Source organism: Ixodes scapularis, unplaced genomic scaffold (assembly GCF_016920785.2).
Source record: "Ixodes scapularis isolate PalLabHiFi unplaced genomic scaffold, ASM1692078v2 PGA_scaffold1__304_contigs__length_218370807, whole genome shotgun sequence".
NCBI classification, from domain to species: Eukaryota; Metazoa; Arthropoda; class Arachnida; order Ixodida; family Ixodidae; genus Ixodes; species Ixodes scapularis.
Genome location: NW_024609846.1, coordinates 73,757,659 through 73,771,782, shown reverse-complemented (window position 1 = coordinate 73,771,782; position 14,124 = coordinate 73,757,659). Strand labels below are relative to the sequence as shown.

Below are 14,124 nucleotides of genomic sequence, written 5' to 3'. Positions count from 1 at the left end.
GCCTGACCATGACACGTAGAAGCAGGTATGGACTACAATTAAAAAAACAATATGATGTGCAAGCAAATATTACTCAACCGATGTCGCAAGTCCAATGCTGTTGAGATTAATGGCGGTAGGTTTACGCAACTGGTGATCAGACAGAATCGGCTTCCTTCTTTTTTTTCACTGTTCAATGCAAAGCAAGCAAATGGGATTCATGTCCGATATATTACGCTACTCGTTAGGACACAAAGTAATAAGGCTTCCAATTAGTAATAAGCCAAATGTACACATGTTTTGCGCTTTATTACAGTAATCAGATTAAGTTTTATTAGTAAATAAATCCACGTATATTCGCCAGATAATTTTGAAACGTATTTCACAGGCGTATAATAAAATTATAGGCCTTTTGTTTTTCGTTTCAGCGCCAGATTAGCACGATTCTATAAGTGATCCTTGTTCTTTACGGGCGGGTTTTTGCTGTCTACTAAAACAACGTAATTATCACGAGGCTCGCAGATTCCACAGTAGCAAAATCCAATCCTAAATATATCAAGATGTTCATGTCGACGGTAGTGCCACTGGAAGGAAAAGATATTATTGCGAAATCAACGCCCATATCAAATAAAGCAAGCATTTAACATACGTGCTTACGCTAAGTAATAATATAATTAAAAGCAAGCATTTGACGGAAATAAGCAAATGCGGAGAGCAAGCCGTCTGGTTTTTGGGTGGGGTGACGTCAGAACGACGCCGAGCTCTGATTGGCTTTGATTGAAAGGATAGTGGGTAGACCTAAATGCTAAAGGTCTACCCATTATTTTGTTTCTATCAGCCAATAAGACCTCGTCGTTCTGACATCTTCGCAACCCCTGTGCAAGAAGCAGACGAACTTGCACTTTACATGAGGTTCACAGAACGCACAGACAAGTGGGCGCACAAAGATGGGAGCCAAAATTTTCAAAGCCGAATAGTGCAGATCATGACTTGGAGCTAGCGATAAAACACGATAAATGAGTGCAAAACAAAAGGTGTATGAAAAAATAACGTGAGCCACATTTAAGTATGCCCCAGACGCAAAAGCCATTAAGACAAACGCGCTTTTTAATTTCTATCGGTGCAAAATTATTTAGGACTGCACCTAATTTGTCTTTTTTTTATCATCTTTTTAAGTTAGTACAGACTATATCTATGGTGCCTGGAACGCGTTTCCGACTGGTGTGTTTACCGTGTCCAAAAGAATGGTCCTTCGATTCCCGCCTGATGACGTCATACAACTGTCACGCTGTCGCCGGCCGCGATCCTGGCGGTGTCACGGCAGCGGGGGAAGAAGTGGCAGACGTCTATTCTGCTGCGGGTCACTCTTCTGCTTGACCGTCTACGGAAGCTTGGCAGTCAGGAGGTTGAACGCCAAAATGACAGCGACACTCGCGTTTCCTCGTGCTCTTGACAAGAACTTCTACGCCCAACCGCCAGGATCACGACATCCGACATGGCATTCCGGCATTGGTGATGTCACCTGTTGCCACTTCGGCGCCACTTTCGTTGCATGCAGTGATTTCCCTACACACCCCCTTTGTTTTTCTGAAGGCACCCCCTTAATTCGCAACGACTCCTCTATTCCCAATGCCCCCCCCCCCCCCCCCCCCTGAAAAATTTAGACCCCCCCCCCCCCTCATTTTATTTCCTGGGGAAACCCCTGGTTGCATGGGCGGAAGAGGAGGCTAAACAGAGCAGTCAGAGACGCGTTACAAGCACCGTAATATAGTCCTTTTCAAAAAGGGATACTGGCCGGTTCTATTTTTAATGTTCGTGCTCATGGCGCATTATTTGTTCGCTTTGCAAAGCGACGAACATGCGCGTGTTCGGCTGGGGAGATCGCACGCTGAGCCGATGACTTATAAATATTTAGATTATATATAACTGTGCGAATACACCGCGGGGTTTATATATTTTTTTTTTTGCTATCAGAAATTGTGTTATCAAATACAAATTGTTGTTACAATAATAACATTTGGGCTTAAATTGGTTCTTCACTGAGTGAAAGGAAGATTACGCGTTGCGTTCCCTAAACAGTGGCACGAAGGGATTCCTATATATAGAATATTAGGAGATAATGAAAATAGTAACTAGCCGTAAAAATGTGCATACAGAATAGTAGTACGTATAGCCTCTCTTAAGCCCTGGCAAAAAGTAACCCTATACTATTTTCTTCTATACTGCCATTGTAGATACCGTACTGCAAGCCACACTAATGTGTGAAACGCACTGGGCAGAAACAAGAACAGACTATGAAATAGTAATAAAATAGATTATATAGAGTGAGGAGATTTGTCTGTGCTGAGCAAGTCATATCATCAAATCATAGTTACTGACAGATTGAGAACGGCAGGGCGTGTCTTTCGAACACACGACCTCCAGCTCACGCTCCGTGCCCTCCCCTGTGCTTTGGCCGTGAACGCGCTCTCGAGATGCACGAGATGCTGAAGCATTGTCGAAGGTAGGAAGCTCGTGCTGGAAGCTTAAATACTGAAGGACTTTTTTGCTGTTCTCACCTTGACTGCGACTTTAGTACATATAAGGAGTTACACGATTGGTCATCACAAAGTATATTCCAAAAATCGTAGTGAAACGAAACGCGCCACTCAAACTCTTCTAGTGGGGTGAATTCTTAGGAGAATGCACTCGCGCGAAAAATCGGACGTCGATTAAGCGAAACCAATATTTTTAACGTGTTTTGAATAGATGTTTTGTATATGAACTCAGTATACTTACGAGGCAAAGAATATCATCTGCTCTGCGCTCAGACGTGCCGTCGCTGCATTCCGCTTGGCAGTGTGACGCTACTGTCAGCTAAAAAAGCCAAAAAGAGCACGCACAATACTTCACGTAACGGGCCCATAAATTTGAAAGCTGTTCATATTTTGTTGACTTCTAATTCATTATCCTGGCCACAAAACAAATTAAATGTATAAAACGAAAGTGTGCAGGCGAGCTGGTTAAGAAACTTTTTAATCTAAATTCTGAGACAAGAAGGAAATAAAATAAGGAACAAGACGTCTTGTTCCTTATTTTATTTTCCCTGTGTTTCAAGGCTTAGTCTGAGAAAGTAAATTTGACAGCATTCAAAATTTGTTCATACACGTGAACAAGAAACGTAAAGTTCTAAGGCCTGGGCAAAAACGCTGGATTAATGTAATTACCTAAAATATTTTTATTGCAGCGTAGTCTTTTATGCCTAATATATACTAATCTATGCAATAGTCCGTTGCAACTCAAGAAGGTAGGGAGAGGGAAAGGAAGACCGGGGAGGAGGAAGTAGACAGAACGCTGGAGAGGAGAGGCGCAAACCTTCTCCTCTCTTTAGCGTTTCGTCTGCTTCCTCCTCCCTGGCCTTCCTTTCCTTCGCCCTACCTTCTTGAGTTGCAACGGAGTACAGTATAGACAAGCGCCCTGATTGGCACAAACTGTTTATTTCTTCTTTGTGAGACCTTTGAGCCAGAGATCAATAGTTTACTTGGAATGGGGAGCGTGTTGGTAAAGGTAAAATAAATAAAGGGCCGAACATAAACGACAATCACGGACAAGACGTTTCCCAACTGGCAGCAAACGCTTATTGACCACTTCGACGACTCCGTCGGGACGGGGTCTTTTCTCCCAAGGGAGGGAGAAAAGGGCGCGTTATGAGGGAAAGAGGAAAGAAGGGAAGACCCGAAATAGCATAGATGGCAAAAGGGCGGAACGGAAAGGTCCTAAGGAACTGGTGAAAAAGACAGAGGGACGTCAAGGATGATTTTCAGGTCGAAGAAAGGCAAGGTCGGCCGCGGAGAGGGTTAGGGAGGGGGAACCGATGTCTGTAGGGCTGTGACTCATTTTGAAGGCCTCCAACATTTCCCGTCCGTACCTCGACCTGTGCGAAGCTAGTAAGGATGTGGCGTAAAAGTCTGGAGTACACCATGCACAAGTCGCGACGTGTTCGGCAATAGGATGATAACTCGAGACAAAGGGATTGAGTGCGGCGTTTTTTACCTCCCTGGCATTCTCCCGAACTCTGTCGTTGGCACATCGGCCGGACTGGACGATGTGTCAACCCCTAAAAGCCTGCCCCAAAAAACATGCCACAGTATATATCCAATGCAAACAACAGTGTGTTTAGTCCATCCCCCTCAGCTGCGGCTCCCTATAGACCAACTCATGCTTACAAACAGACTGGAGCGCCCCTAGCGGATGCCACCGGCGCCGCGCATGCGCGATGGAGTGTGGGCAAGTAGCTTGCCGTCGCCGGTAAAAAGACCATTGGAAAACGATGTTGTCGGCGTCGGTGTGAGTCCCCGCGCTCTTTTTCGAGTTGGAATTGTTAATGGCACTTCTTCCTGGCAATGTCTCGTTACTTTAGCGGCCTTAGCGAAATGAACGAGGCTCCTAACACCGCAAAACGTCACGTGAATAATGGGACATGCGGCGATTCCTTCCGCGTGGACGCCGCAGAATGGGCGCTCAAGCCTGACTCGCATGATGAGATTCTGCTCACTATTTTCAGTAGCAACGTCGCTCGGGCTGCAAAGGGGTGGACCGTAGCTGAGATGGCCAACGTCAATACTGAAAATCGCAAGCAGAACCGGACCATGCTATTCGGGCATAACAAACGAGTTGGTGATGGCCACTGGTAGCAATGATATCCCTACCCCGCTTCAAACTTGGGTCTTTTGAGGCCTACACTTATCTTCTTATAGCAAATACAGGGTGAACATTTGATCTACGGTCCGCTATTCTTTGAACGAGCAGACGACAAAAAGCAGACAAGTTTGAAACAGCAGACGACAGTTCGAGCGACCAGGCAGCCGTTTGAACTCTGACGCACTGAACGCAGTCCGCAGGTGGTCCGTACAACTTGGCGGTTTTCCCACGTTCATTTTGGAACAAAAGAAAAAAAATCTAACGACCACAAGTATCTGTGAGTTCAACCGAAAGTGTTTCCCGCACAAGCAATCGTAGTTCGACAGCGTCTGGTTTGCCCTTTTCACAACTACTATCCACGTTCTCGGAGGAACGGAGGAGACCAAAAATACATAAAAACGAATACTCAAACCTTTCCCGAGCCTTCTGGTACAGCCCCGTCGCGGCGTTTTGACCAGAAGACAGGTTTTTGTCTAGTTTCATCAAAAACAACACAGGAATGCATGTCTCGCACGGTGACTTCCCCCACCGCCCCAGACCGGAAGTGTGCCCGACACGCCACCACCGCGGAGTGATGTGACAGAGTTGAGTTCGTGTAGGCATCGGCCAGTCCGGCCGATGTGCCATCGACAATGTTCGGAGCATGCCAATGAGGTAAAAACGTCGCCCTCAATCCCTCTATTCCGAGCTGCCATACCAATGCCGAGCACGTCGCCACTTGTGTATCGTGTACCCTCGATGTTAAGGCCAGATCGGAGTTAGCTTCGCATAGATCAAGGTACAGAGGGAAACTTTTGAAAGCCTTCAAAATACGCCACAGCCCTAGAAACATCGGTTCCCCCTCGATAGCCCTATCCGAGGCCGACCTTGCCTTTCTTCGACCGGAACTTCAGCCTTGACATCTCTCTTTCTCCTTCACCCGTTCGTTGGGACGCTTTCGTTCCCCCTTTCGCTATTCATGTTATTTAGGTTCCTTCCCTCTTTCCCCTTTCCCTGTAAACGCGCCTGTCTTCCCCTTCCCTCGGGAGAAAAAACCCCGTCTCATCGGAGACGTCAGAGTGGTCATTAAACGTTTGCTGACAGTTGGGAAACATTTTGTCCGTCCTTGTCTTTCATGTACTTTCCTTTATTTATTTTGTCAGTAGTTTCAATGACAATTTGTTTTGTGCCGCACATAGCGACTGCACTTTGCATTAAAACGTTAAATTTACTAAATTAGTTTAATTGTTTTGCTATTTTGTACATCACATTTGAACACCTCAAATTGAGACCAAAATAAAATGAATATATACTTAAACAGAAGCCAATAAGGGTAAAGTATTACGTTTTCATTGATGAAAACATCCGTTCCGTTGCATCCTTTGGTTGTATTGTGAATAGGAACTTTGTACCCATCTGAAAAGTAAAAATTAAAAATAGAACACGGCATTTTAAAAAATTTTAAGTGCAATGTTTTATCGTGCACAAATCTGAGAAGTCACAACACCATCTGAAAGCAACCTAAAGGCCGGTTCGGACATTTCTGTTGTGTGCGTTCCCCCAAACTGCTACCCCTCAAAAGTTGGTGGAGCAGCTGCTCCGGTAACTTTATTTGCATGCCACTAATAACTGAACGAGAGGCGCAGGAATATATAAGGTGTCCCAAGTCACCAGGCTTGATATAAAATGGACCGTAAAAATCGAGGCCTGCACGTAGCAATCTAAACTTTTCGTCAAAGGTGTATTTCACGCGGCGGTTTCTTTTTGTAAAGTTACAAAGCGTAGCTTACTTTTATTAAAACGTAAGGCCAAAAAATTTAACAGTGTCAGCGGCGAACGGCCACGCAGATGACCGAGTTGAGTTGCGGGGTGCGTTTGGCGCGCGTATTGATAGATCGCGTAGGGAGCAGCGTCCGAAGGTGTAGCCGACCAGCGAAAGAAAGAAGACGACACGTTGACGAAATCCGTTGGCAGCGAAAGCGCCGTCGATCTGCAAACATGATTTTTTTCCTATAAGTTTTGCTTTTATTGCCTGCATTTATTTTTTACCTTAGCTAAATTACAAAAAAGAATGGTAATTTTAATAAACCACCATGGTCGCGAGCAGTCTCGATCAGGGTTCCTCTATAGGCTCCCTACGGGAGCCAGAGTTGCGCGTCTGTTTTCCACAGGCCGCCGCGCCACTTTTCGCCGAGATCCGATCACCTGAGGAGCGGGATCAAATGCCGTGCAGGAAAGTAGACGTTGCACGCGTCCCAGCATACGTTCCCCTGCTTTTAAGGGCGCCACGCGCCTCGAACGCGCGGCGCCGCTATTCGCGGAATTCAGTCACCGGAAGAGCAGGATCACCATGCTCTGCAGGAAAAACGGCGCTACGGTGATGAACGCGCAGTTCTGGCTCCCGTAGTGAGCTTATAAAGAAACCCTAACCTCGATAAGAAAGTAGCGTCATCTATCAATACGAGCGCCAAACCCGTCCCGCTACTCGACTTCGTCGTCTGCGTCACCGCCCGCTGTTGACCCTGGCAAGTTTCTTGGCCTTATTTTCTTTACAGAAAGAGAGCTACGCTTTGTCATCTTACAAGAAAACACCGACCTGTGAAATACACCTTTGACGAAATGTTTAGATTGCTACATGCAAGTGTCGATTTTTGCGGGTTCATGATAAATCCAACCTGATGACTTGGGACACGCAATATATTATATACATATATACGTATTGCAACGTCCCAAGAAACACTTAATGTTTTATTTCGATTTTTTTTTTTGCGCCGAAAAGTGGTGATCAAAACTACTAGGGTGTTAAAATAAGCTAATGTGGAGAAACCACATAAGCCATAAACTTGTTTACGATAAAAATCTTTATGAGCAGCATGGGAGAAAAAGTGATATGACGCCGTCCTTGCGTCTTTTTAACCTGAGAACGATCAGGTGAGGCAGCGTAGCCTTTGCGGACGTGCATTTTACTGTCAGTAACACAAAAGAAGCGCGTGGCTATTACGGCGATCACCGGTTCTTGGTTTGTAGTTTAACTAAAGAAAACATTGGTTGAATAACATGCGGCGCGATGCGTTTTGACAGCGGCAGCTGTGCTCCCCGTTTGAAGATATGACGATGACGATCGCAATATCATCGCCAATTTTTTCCGCCAAATTCATCGGGAAACTGAATTGGTGCATAGGTCATGTGACGCAAGTTGCTCCGCTAAATTTAGCTAGGACCCTGATATTGTCTGTAGGTCCCATTAGGTCATGTCATGTGACAGCAATTTTCCAACCAAAGTTAGCGGAGAAACTGGTTTGGTGCATAAGTCACGTGACAACAATTCTTACGCTTAGTTTAGAGGGGAAACCAAATTGCTGCATAGGTAAAGCGACGTCGCTTTTTCTGCTAAATTTAGCGGGAAACCAGAATTTGTCTGTAGGTCACGTTATGTCAGGTCACGTGAATTCAATTTCCCCTCTAAAGTTAGCGGGGAAATTGAATTGGTGCATAAGTCACATGACGCCAATTTTTATGCAAAATTTAGCCGGACAATGAATTCGTTCAGGCTCACGGCGTCCCAAAACCTATGGCACGGATGCATAACAGCTGCAGATGTAAAACAACCTACATATCCGAACCATGTCCAAAATTTCTGGATATGTCCATCCAACAAATCTTTTGATATATTTAGAAGTTCTCTAAGGATCCTTCTTTGATCACATAAATGCTTGAGACTTCTTCACAGTAGTAAATATTTGTCAGGTTTTTTAATCAGCTCAAATTCCCAAACTGTTCTCGGATACATACTTGTATGAGACGTCATTCTTTGAATTTTTTCTATTGTTGTGGCACACATCTCTAACAATACAAAGGAAGCTGTTTGACATAAGTGGGGCATAAATTAAAGCAGTAACGCTATAATAATGCAATTTTGGTGTTCTATATTTACCTATATACAAAATTACTAAAATAATTTAGTAGGAATTACTCCGTTCTCTAAAACACTTGATATGACTTCATAGGTTGATACACGTACTATCGTGGACACTGTTAGCTATAACACGGCAGCGGCGGCCGTCCCGTACCCCCAGCGCCTCATAGTAGGCGCCGTCCGAAACCCCGCGCATGCGCCGTGTGGCGGACTCGGTCTTCCCGCCTGCGAGCACACCCTCGCTTTGTCGCCTGCTAGGCACAGAGCAGACGACGCCACAGCGCTTGCCAGTTTTCCCTGAACACGGTTCAGCAAACCACGGCGTAAGAGGTGTCCACGGTTGATTCCCTGACTCCGCTGCCTAAGGATGATCATTGCCACTAATTGTAATATCACAATAGATTACTTTTTTTTCTTTTTTATGGGACAAACTTCCAGTTATACTCCGTTTCACTTTAGGTCTAGGCGCAGCGGACGCTACGAGACGATAGGGCCAACCAAAAGCGACAAAAGCTCACTTTTTGCACTTTATTGTGTCCCCCGGTGATGCACTCCGTGACATTGCACCTTTGTCGCTATTTGATTGGCTATATCGTTTTGTAACGCACGCTGCATTCGGACTTCAGGTGAAACGGAGTATAAGTCTATTTCTGTATCACACCTGCTGCGCTCATACTGGTTTGCGAGCGCATGTTGTGAAAGATACATTGCGAAATCCTGTTTCTAAAAAAGCAAAAAAAAAAAAAGCGTAGACAGCTTTAATGCCTCAATGACTCTGCAATCTCCCCCAATCAAAATCGCCGGTTTAAAATGAGTTTGAGACCAGTTCGCTAGGGCCAGGGTACCAGGCGAGCAGCACTGTGGCATCGCCTGCTCTGCGCCTAGCAGACGACAAAGCGAGAGTGTGCTCGCAAACGGGAAGAGCGAGAACGCCACACGGCGCATGCGCGGAGTTTCGGACGGCGCCTGCAATGAGGCGCTGGGGGTACGGGACGGCCGCCGCTGCGGTGTTATAGCTAACAGTGTCCACGATAGTACAAGAATAATAGACATTTATACGTAGGATAATGTAGTTGATCTCAAACTTGCAGATCTCTAACCTCTATTATTTTCTCTGGAGACTCAGTGATTTGCAAATCATATTTTATGTAGTAAAATTACTATTTTGATTGTGGGGTAGCTGCACTGGTAATAAACTTCAGTACTTGGCGTGCTGCAATATGCCTTCTACATAGCAGGTTAAAAGTATAGCTAAAAAACGGGAGGAACTCTTGAAATGGTATCACGGGTGAAAATATTTCATACATTTCAGTTTTATTCATACCTAAATAACTTTATTTAGCCACAAAAAAAATGTATGCTAATACTTGCCTCGTTTAACACACTTCCCCGAATCGCAGATACCTATTTCTTCCACAATCGTCGTAGGTTTTGTCCCAAACAAGGACCCGAACGTGAATCCCGAAGTTGAAGTTCGCAGCTATAGAGGAAATTATAGCCTTTTAAATTATAACTCGATAGTATTGCGTTTTATCACTATCATCAAATTGTCAGTGATCTATTCTAATTATTTGGATGTATGCCTCATGTTTATGTTACGGGACACAATAGATCATTTCTCAAAGTCAATCGAGCAATACTGGCGACCGACACAATTTAAGCATGCCTTCCTGCGCGAAGCGTGTCACTGGATCCGAGCTCATGCCGAGTGCTGAATCGGCACTCGTGTGCTATACTTATGGTCCCGACTACTTGCCGAACGTTTACACAGGACTCGCGTCCAATGCATACTTAATTTGCGTGTCGAAAATATGGCAGCCTCAGATAATCGAAGTGAACCTAGTGGAGAACGCGCACTTTGGAGAGGATTCTATTTTGGTAGGCAACATACAAGGTCAGGCGACTATTTATTCAAGACGTCATGAAAATATATTTATTTCTTCGAGTGCAGCAGTTACATTGGTACATTCATGCTCAATTGTTTTTTGAGATAATACTGCGTGAATAATTTATTGTTTGTGTTTGAAAATTACGCTGCTGGCGTCACGGAGCAATCTTGATCGTCGCTAAAGTACTGAAGCATCAAGAAGAAAAAAAAAACTGGCGAGCAAAGTATGCTTGTGTATTTAATTTGGTGAATGAGCTCACCCGGCGAAGCCTAAAGTTTTTAACGATGTAAGGAATAGTTCACCCTGGTGTTAGCTTACAATTAAAATGTAGGTTAATAAAATTGTGTTCATGCGTTTAGCAAAAGCATGCCACTTGTTCCGATATGCGTCGCTCCTTCATTTGCATTTCGCTGTCGGCAGACAGCGAAATGCAGGTCCTATAATCTGTACACCCCGCGGACAATATAGGTTGAAACACCCGGTCCGGCCTTTTTCTGCCTCTTCACGGCCAGTTCTATTTTCTCTCATTTTGTAGAATAGTCCGAAGTATGGGACTTCAACTTCGCATTCTATTCCTAGATTGGGCCATAGCTGCCTCAAAAACTGGCAGGTACACCACAGACGCATGAAGAACTTCTTCAGCTGATATTGTCCGCAATAGCACATATGTTACTTCTGAATGCATTATGTCAAGTGTTTATATCGTGGTTATACTTCAGAGGTACTAGCTTCGTTCAATTTGACTGAACGATACGCTAAATATGCTAACATAGCTAGCGTAGCTCCTTAATTTTATCGTTCGTAAAGAAGGAAATTTAAAATAACTTGCATTCAATAAAAATAAAACAAAACCGTGAAAGGGCATTTTCCTTATTTTTTGATGGACAAATAATTTTTCGGCGAAAAAACAACTAATCCCCGGAAAAAGTATATTCACTTTTGTGGGAAATCAGTGTTTAACTGCGGACAGGGCATACGACGTGGCTGTAAATGTAGGCCCTAGTGTGCTAGCACGCTTTCCCTAAACAATTAATGTAAACAAGTTGCGCGCTCAATATTACTTGCTTAGTTATAATTATAGTATTTTTCTCTCCCGACTAAATTGCCTTTAAAGATATTTAGAAGTTTCTTAGTACTAAGTATGATCATTATTCATAGAATTCTGCAAATAACTATAACTATCATCTCAATATCCGGCACGAGTGAGTCCAACATTTTACGTTTGTTATCAATTCTATTAGATACTGTAAGGCAGGTCTGGGCAGTATCACGATAAAAATGTATTGCGATAGAATTGTAGATATACTTTCGAGTATCTGCATCTCTGTATCGAGATACATTTGAAAAATGTATTTGTACCTCAGTAGTGAAATATATTTACAACGCATCGCTTGTATCGCGATATTTTGCTAGACTTAGGTATCTCGTTACTTTTGTTGCCATTTTTAAGATAAATGTAAAGGATAAAAACATCTGTTTGGTGCAAATTGCTGCGAAATTTATAATATGAGCCCGCCCTATAACATGATTCATCTCAATCACCAACATTTAAAATAAAAAGGTGTGATTTAAAGAAGGTTACGTGCAAAATAACAAAATCAGCTCCTCTCGCAAAGAGCTCCACTTTTTCCAGTTTAGCAGAGCGAACGCTGTAAAGGAGATGATTGGATAAAACGTACGGCCCTGTTGCCTAATCTTTTCCGACTATGGGCGACTCCGAGCATATAAGCCGACAATTTAGATTCACTTTCACGGCGAAACAGGGTTCATTGTGGGCAGACGGCTTTTGTCAAGCATGGCACGCAATCATTACAATTCTGTAACTATGTGGTTCAACGGAAGTGACTTTTTTTTTTCGGCAATAATGATAAATAAAGAGTGCGAGGTAAGGGGTGGCGCATAAATTGGCACAAGAAAGGAGCACAAGCATACACTACCACTCGCATACGCCACGAACTACAACTCCCCACGTAGCGCCTTTCGGGAACTAATATATTTCTATAAGTATCTCTCTCTGTATACCGGGATACTGTTTCGTCGTTTCTGGAGAAGTATCTCAGAAATATCCCGTTGCATAAAAGGCAAATGTATCCCAGTATCTGAATTTGGGCTTAAAACACATGTATCTCAATATTTCTATTCCCGAATAATGTTAGGAGTATATCTGCCCAGCCCTGCTTTAAGGCGACAAGAGGTCAAAAGTTATTCTACTTCAATTTTATTGGTCATGACGTGATTCGCTGAAACTCATTGTTTCAGGGTTTAGATTATGGTGTAGTCCCAAGAGCTCTGTGCTTCAGTCTGGTGCAATCTGGCTGGCGGGATCTAAAATTCAGCTAATGGGTTTTTAGGGAGCTCGTGGAGGCCGCGGAGCGATGCGGACCGGGCGCACAAGTGTGGAGCCAGCTGAACCAACATAGCGAGGACGGCAACGAAAAATCCCGCCTGAGGAAGAGCTGAAACTTTGTGTGACACAAAAAAGTGGTTTGCACCGGTAAAAGGGTAGTGGTCGAAATATCTGCTTGCGAAGTACCTTTGTGCTGCATCGTCTTCTATAATTAATTTTTCAAGATTGGGGATGCATCGTACTGTAAAGTACATAGTCAGTCCAAGCAGCCACCTGGAGCCCTGATCTGCATGATGGGAACAAGCGGGACAATGTAACCTGGACATTGCCGCCTACTGTGATTCGCTTGCGGTGCGGAGCTGACCAATCGCAGCAGGCGGCGATATTCAGGTCCATTGGTCCTGCTTTGTCCCGCCAAGTACACTTGAGCCCCTGAATGTGCTTCAATCCACATTTATAGGTGAGCGTCTCCTGTTCGCCTAACAAAATCGCACACTTAGGATAGGAATTAATTTATCTATCTGAACGATGTTCTCAACTTTACGACATAGTTGGCACACGTCTTGAATCGAAAAAGTTGTTGAAGGACCTCGAAGCAGAGTGTTGAGTGTTCTACGCACCTGAAGGCCGAATACTTCTATTGGAAACTTCCAGAACTTTGGTGACATATCACAAATTTTGCATTAAAAAAGGCAATTGAAAGAACAGCTTCAAACGTTTGGCTATTCGCAATCCACAACTTTTACCTGTACGCCCAGTAACAACGTTATTCAACCACTTATGACTATCTGAACAGATAACAATGTGGGACCATATTTTAACTTGTTCTTCCCATGGTAGATACGATCAATACCTCTGAATAAATTAAAACCGGAATGCACTGCTCAGAACGAAAATGGGTTGATTCAATGATGTGAGCTGACCTTTTGCAAGTCAGATCAAAGAAAGGAAAGCCTGGAACATCACAAAGTTTTGATTTTGCTGCATTCAAAGTATCTGATGTATAGTCGTGGATTTACTTCATGTACTTTTTTACGAGTTTGTATAATGATCGGTTTATATTTTTTTAATTCTCACCGGGACTTTTGTATTCCTGTTATAAATAATCCTAGAATTTTCTGACAATGGGCATGAACATTGTAGATCGAGACACAGGATACTCGCAGTGATTTGGACAGCACTTCCAGTCGCAAGTCGGAAAATAATATTTTGTGGACAACAGCGTCGCAATGACGTTGGGCGCCGCTTTTTGTGATTTTGATTTAAATGTTACTGAATTTCTGCGAGAATAGGAATAAAATAAATCGACACGAAATACAAGGGGACAAGGTAAG

General features: G+C 43.8%; 1 protein-coding gene across 1 annotated transcript in view; it reads right to left on the bottom strand.

Moving 5' to 3' along the window:
• Positions 1–272: 272 nt before the first annotated feature.
• Positions 273–14,124, bottom strand: part of LOC115314361 — a 56,779-nt gene continuing 42,927 nt past the window's right edge. The window contains exons 10-13 of the mRNA XM_040210610.1: positions 9,926–10,034; positions 5,984–6,054; positions 2,758–2,835; positions 273–563 (exon numbers count right to left, since the gene is read on the bottom strand). Of these exons, the coding sequence (XP_040066544.1) occupies positions 426–563; positions 2,758–2,835; positions 5,984–6,054; positions 9,926–10,034 (396 nt within the window). The 3' untranslated portion in view covers positions 273–425. The remainder of the gene's footprint in view (positions 564–2,757; positions 2,836–5,983; positions 6,055–9,925; positions 10,035–14,124) is intronic.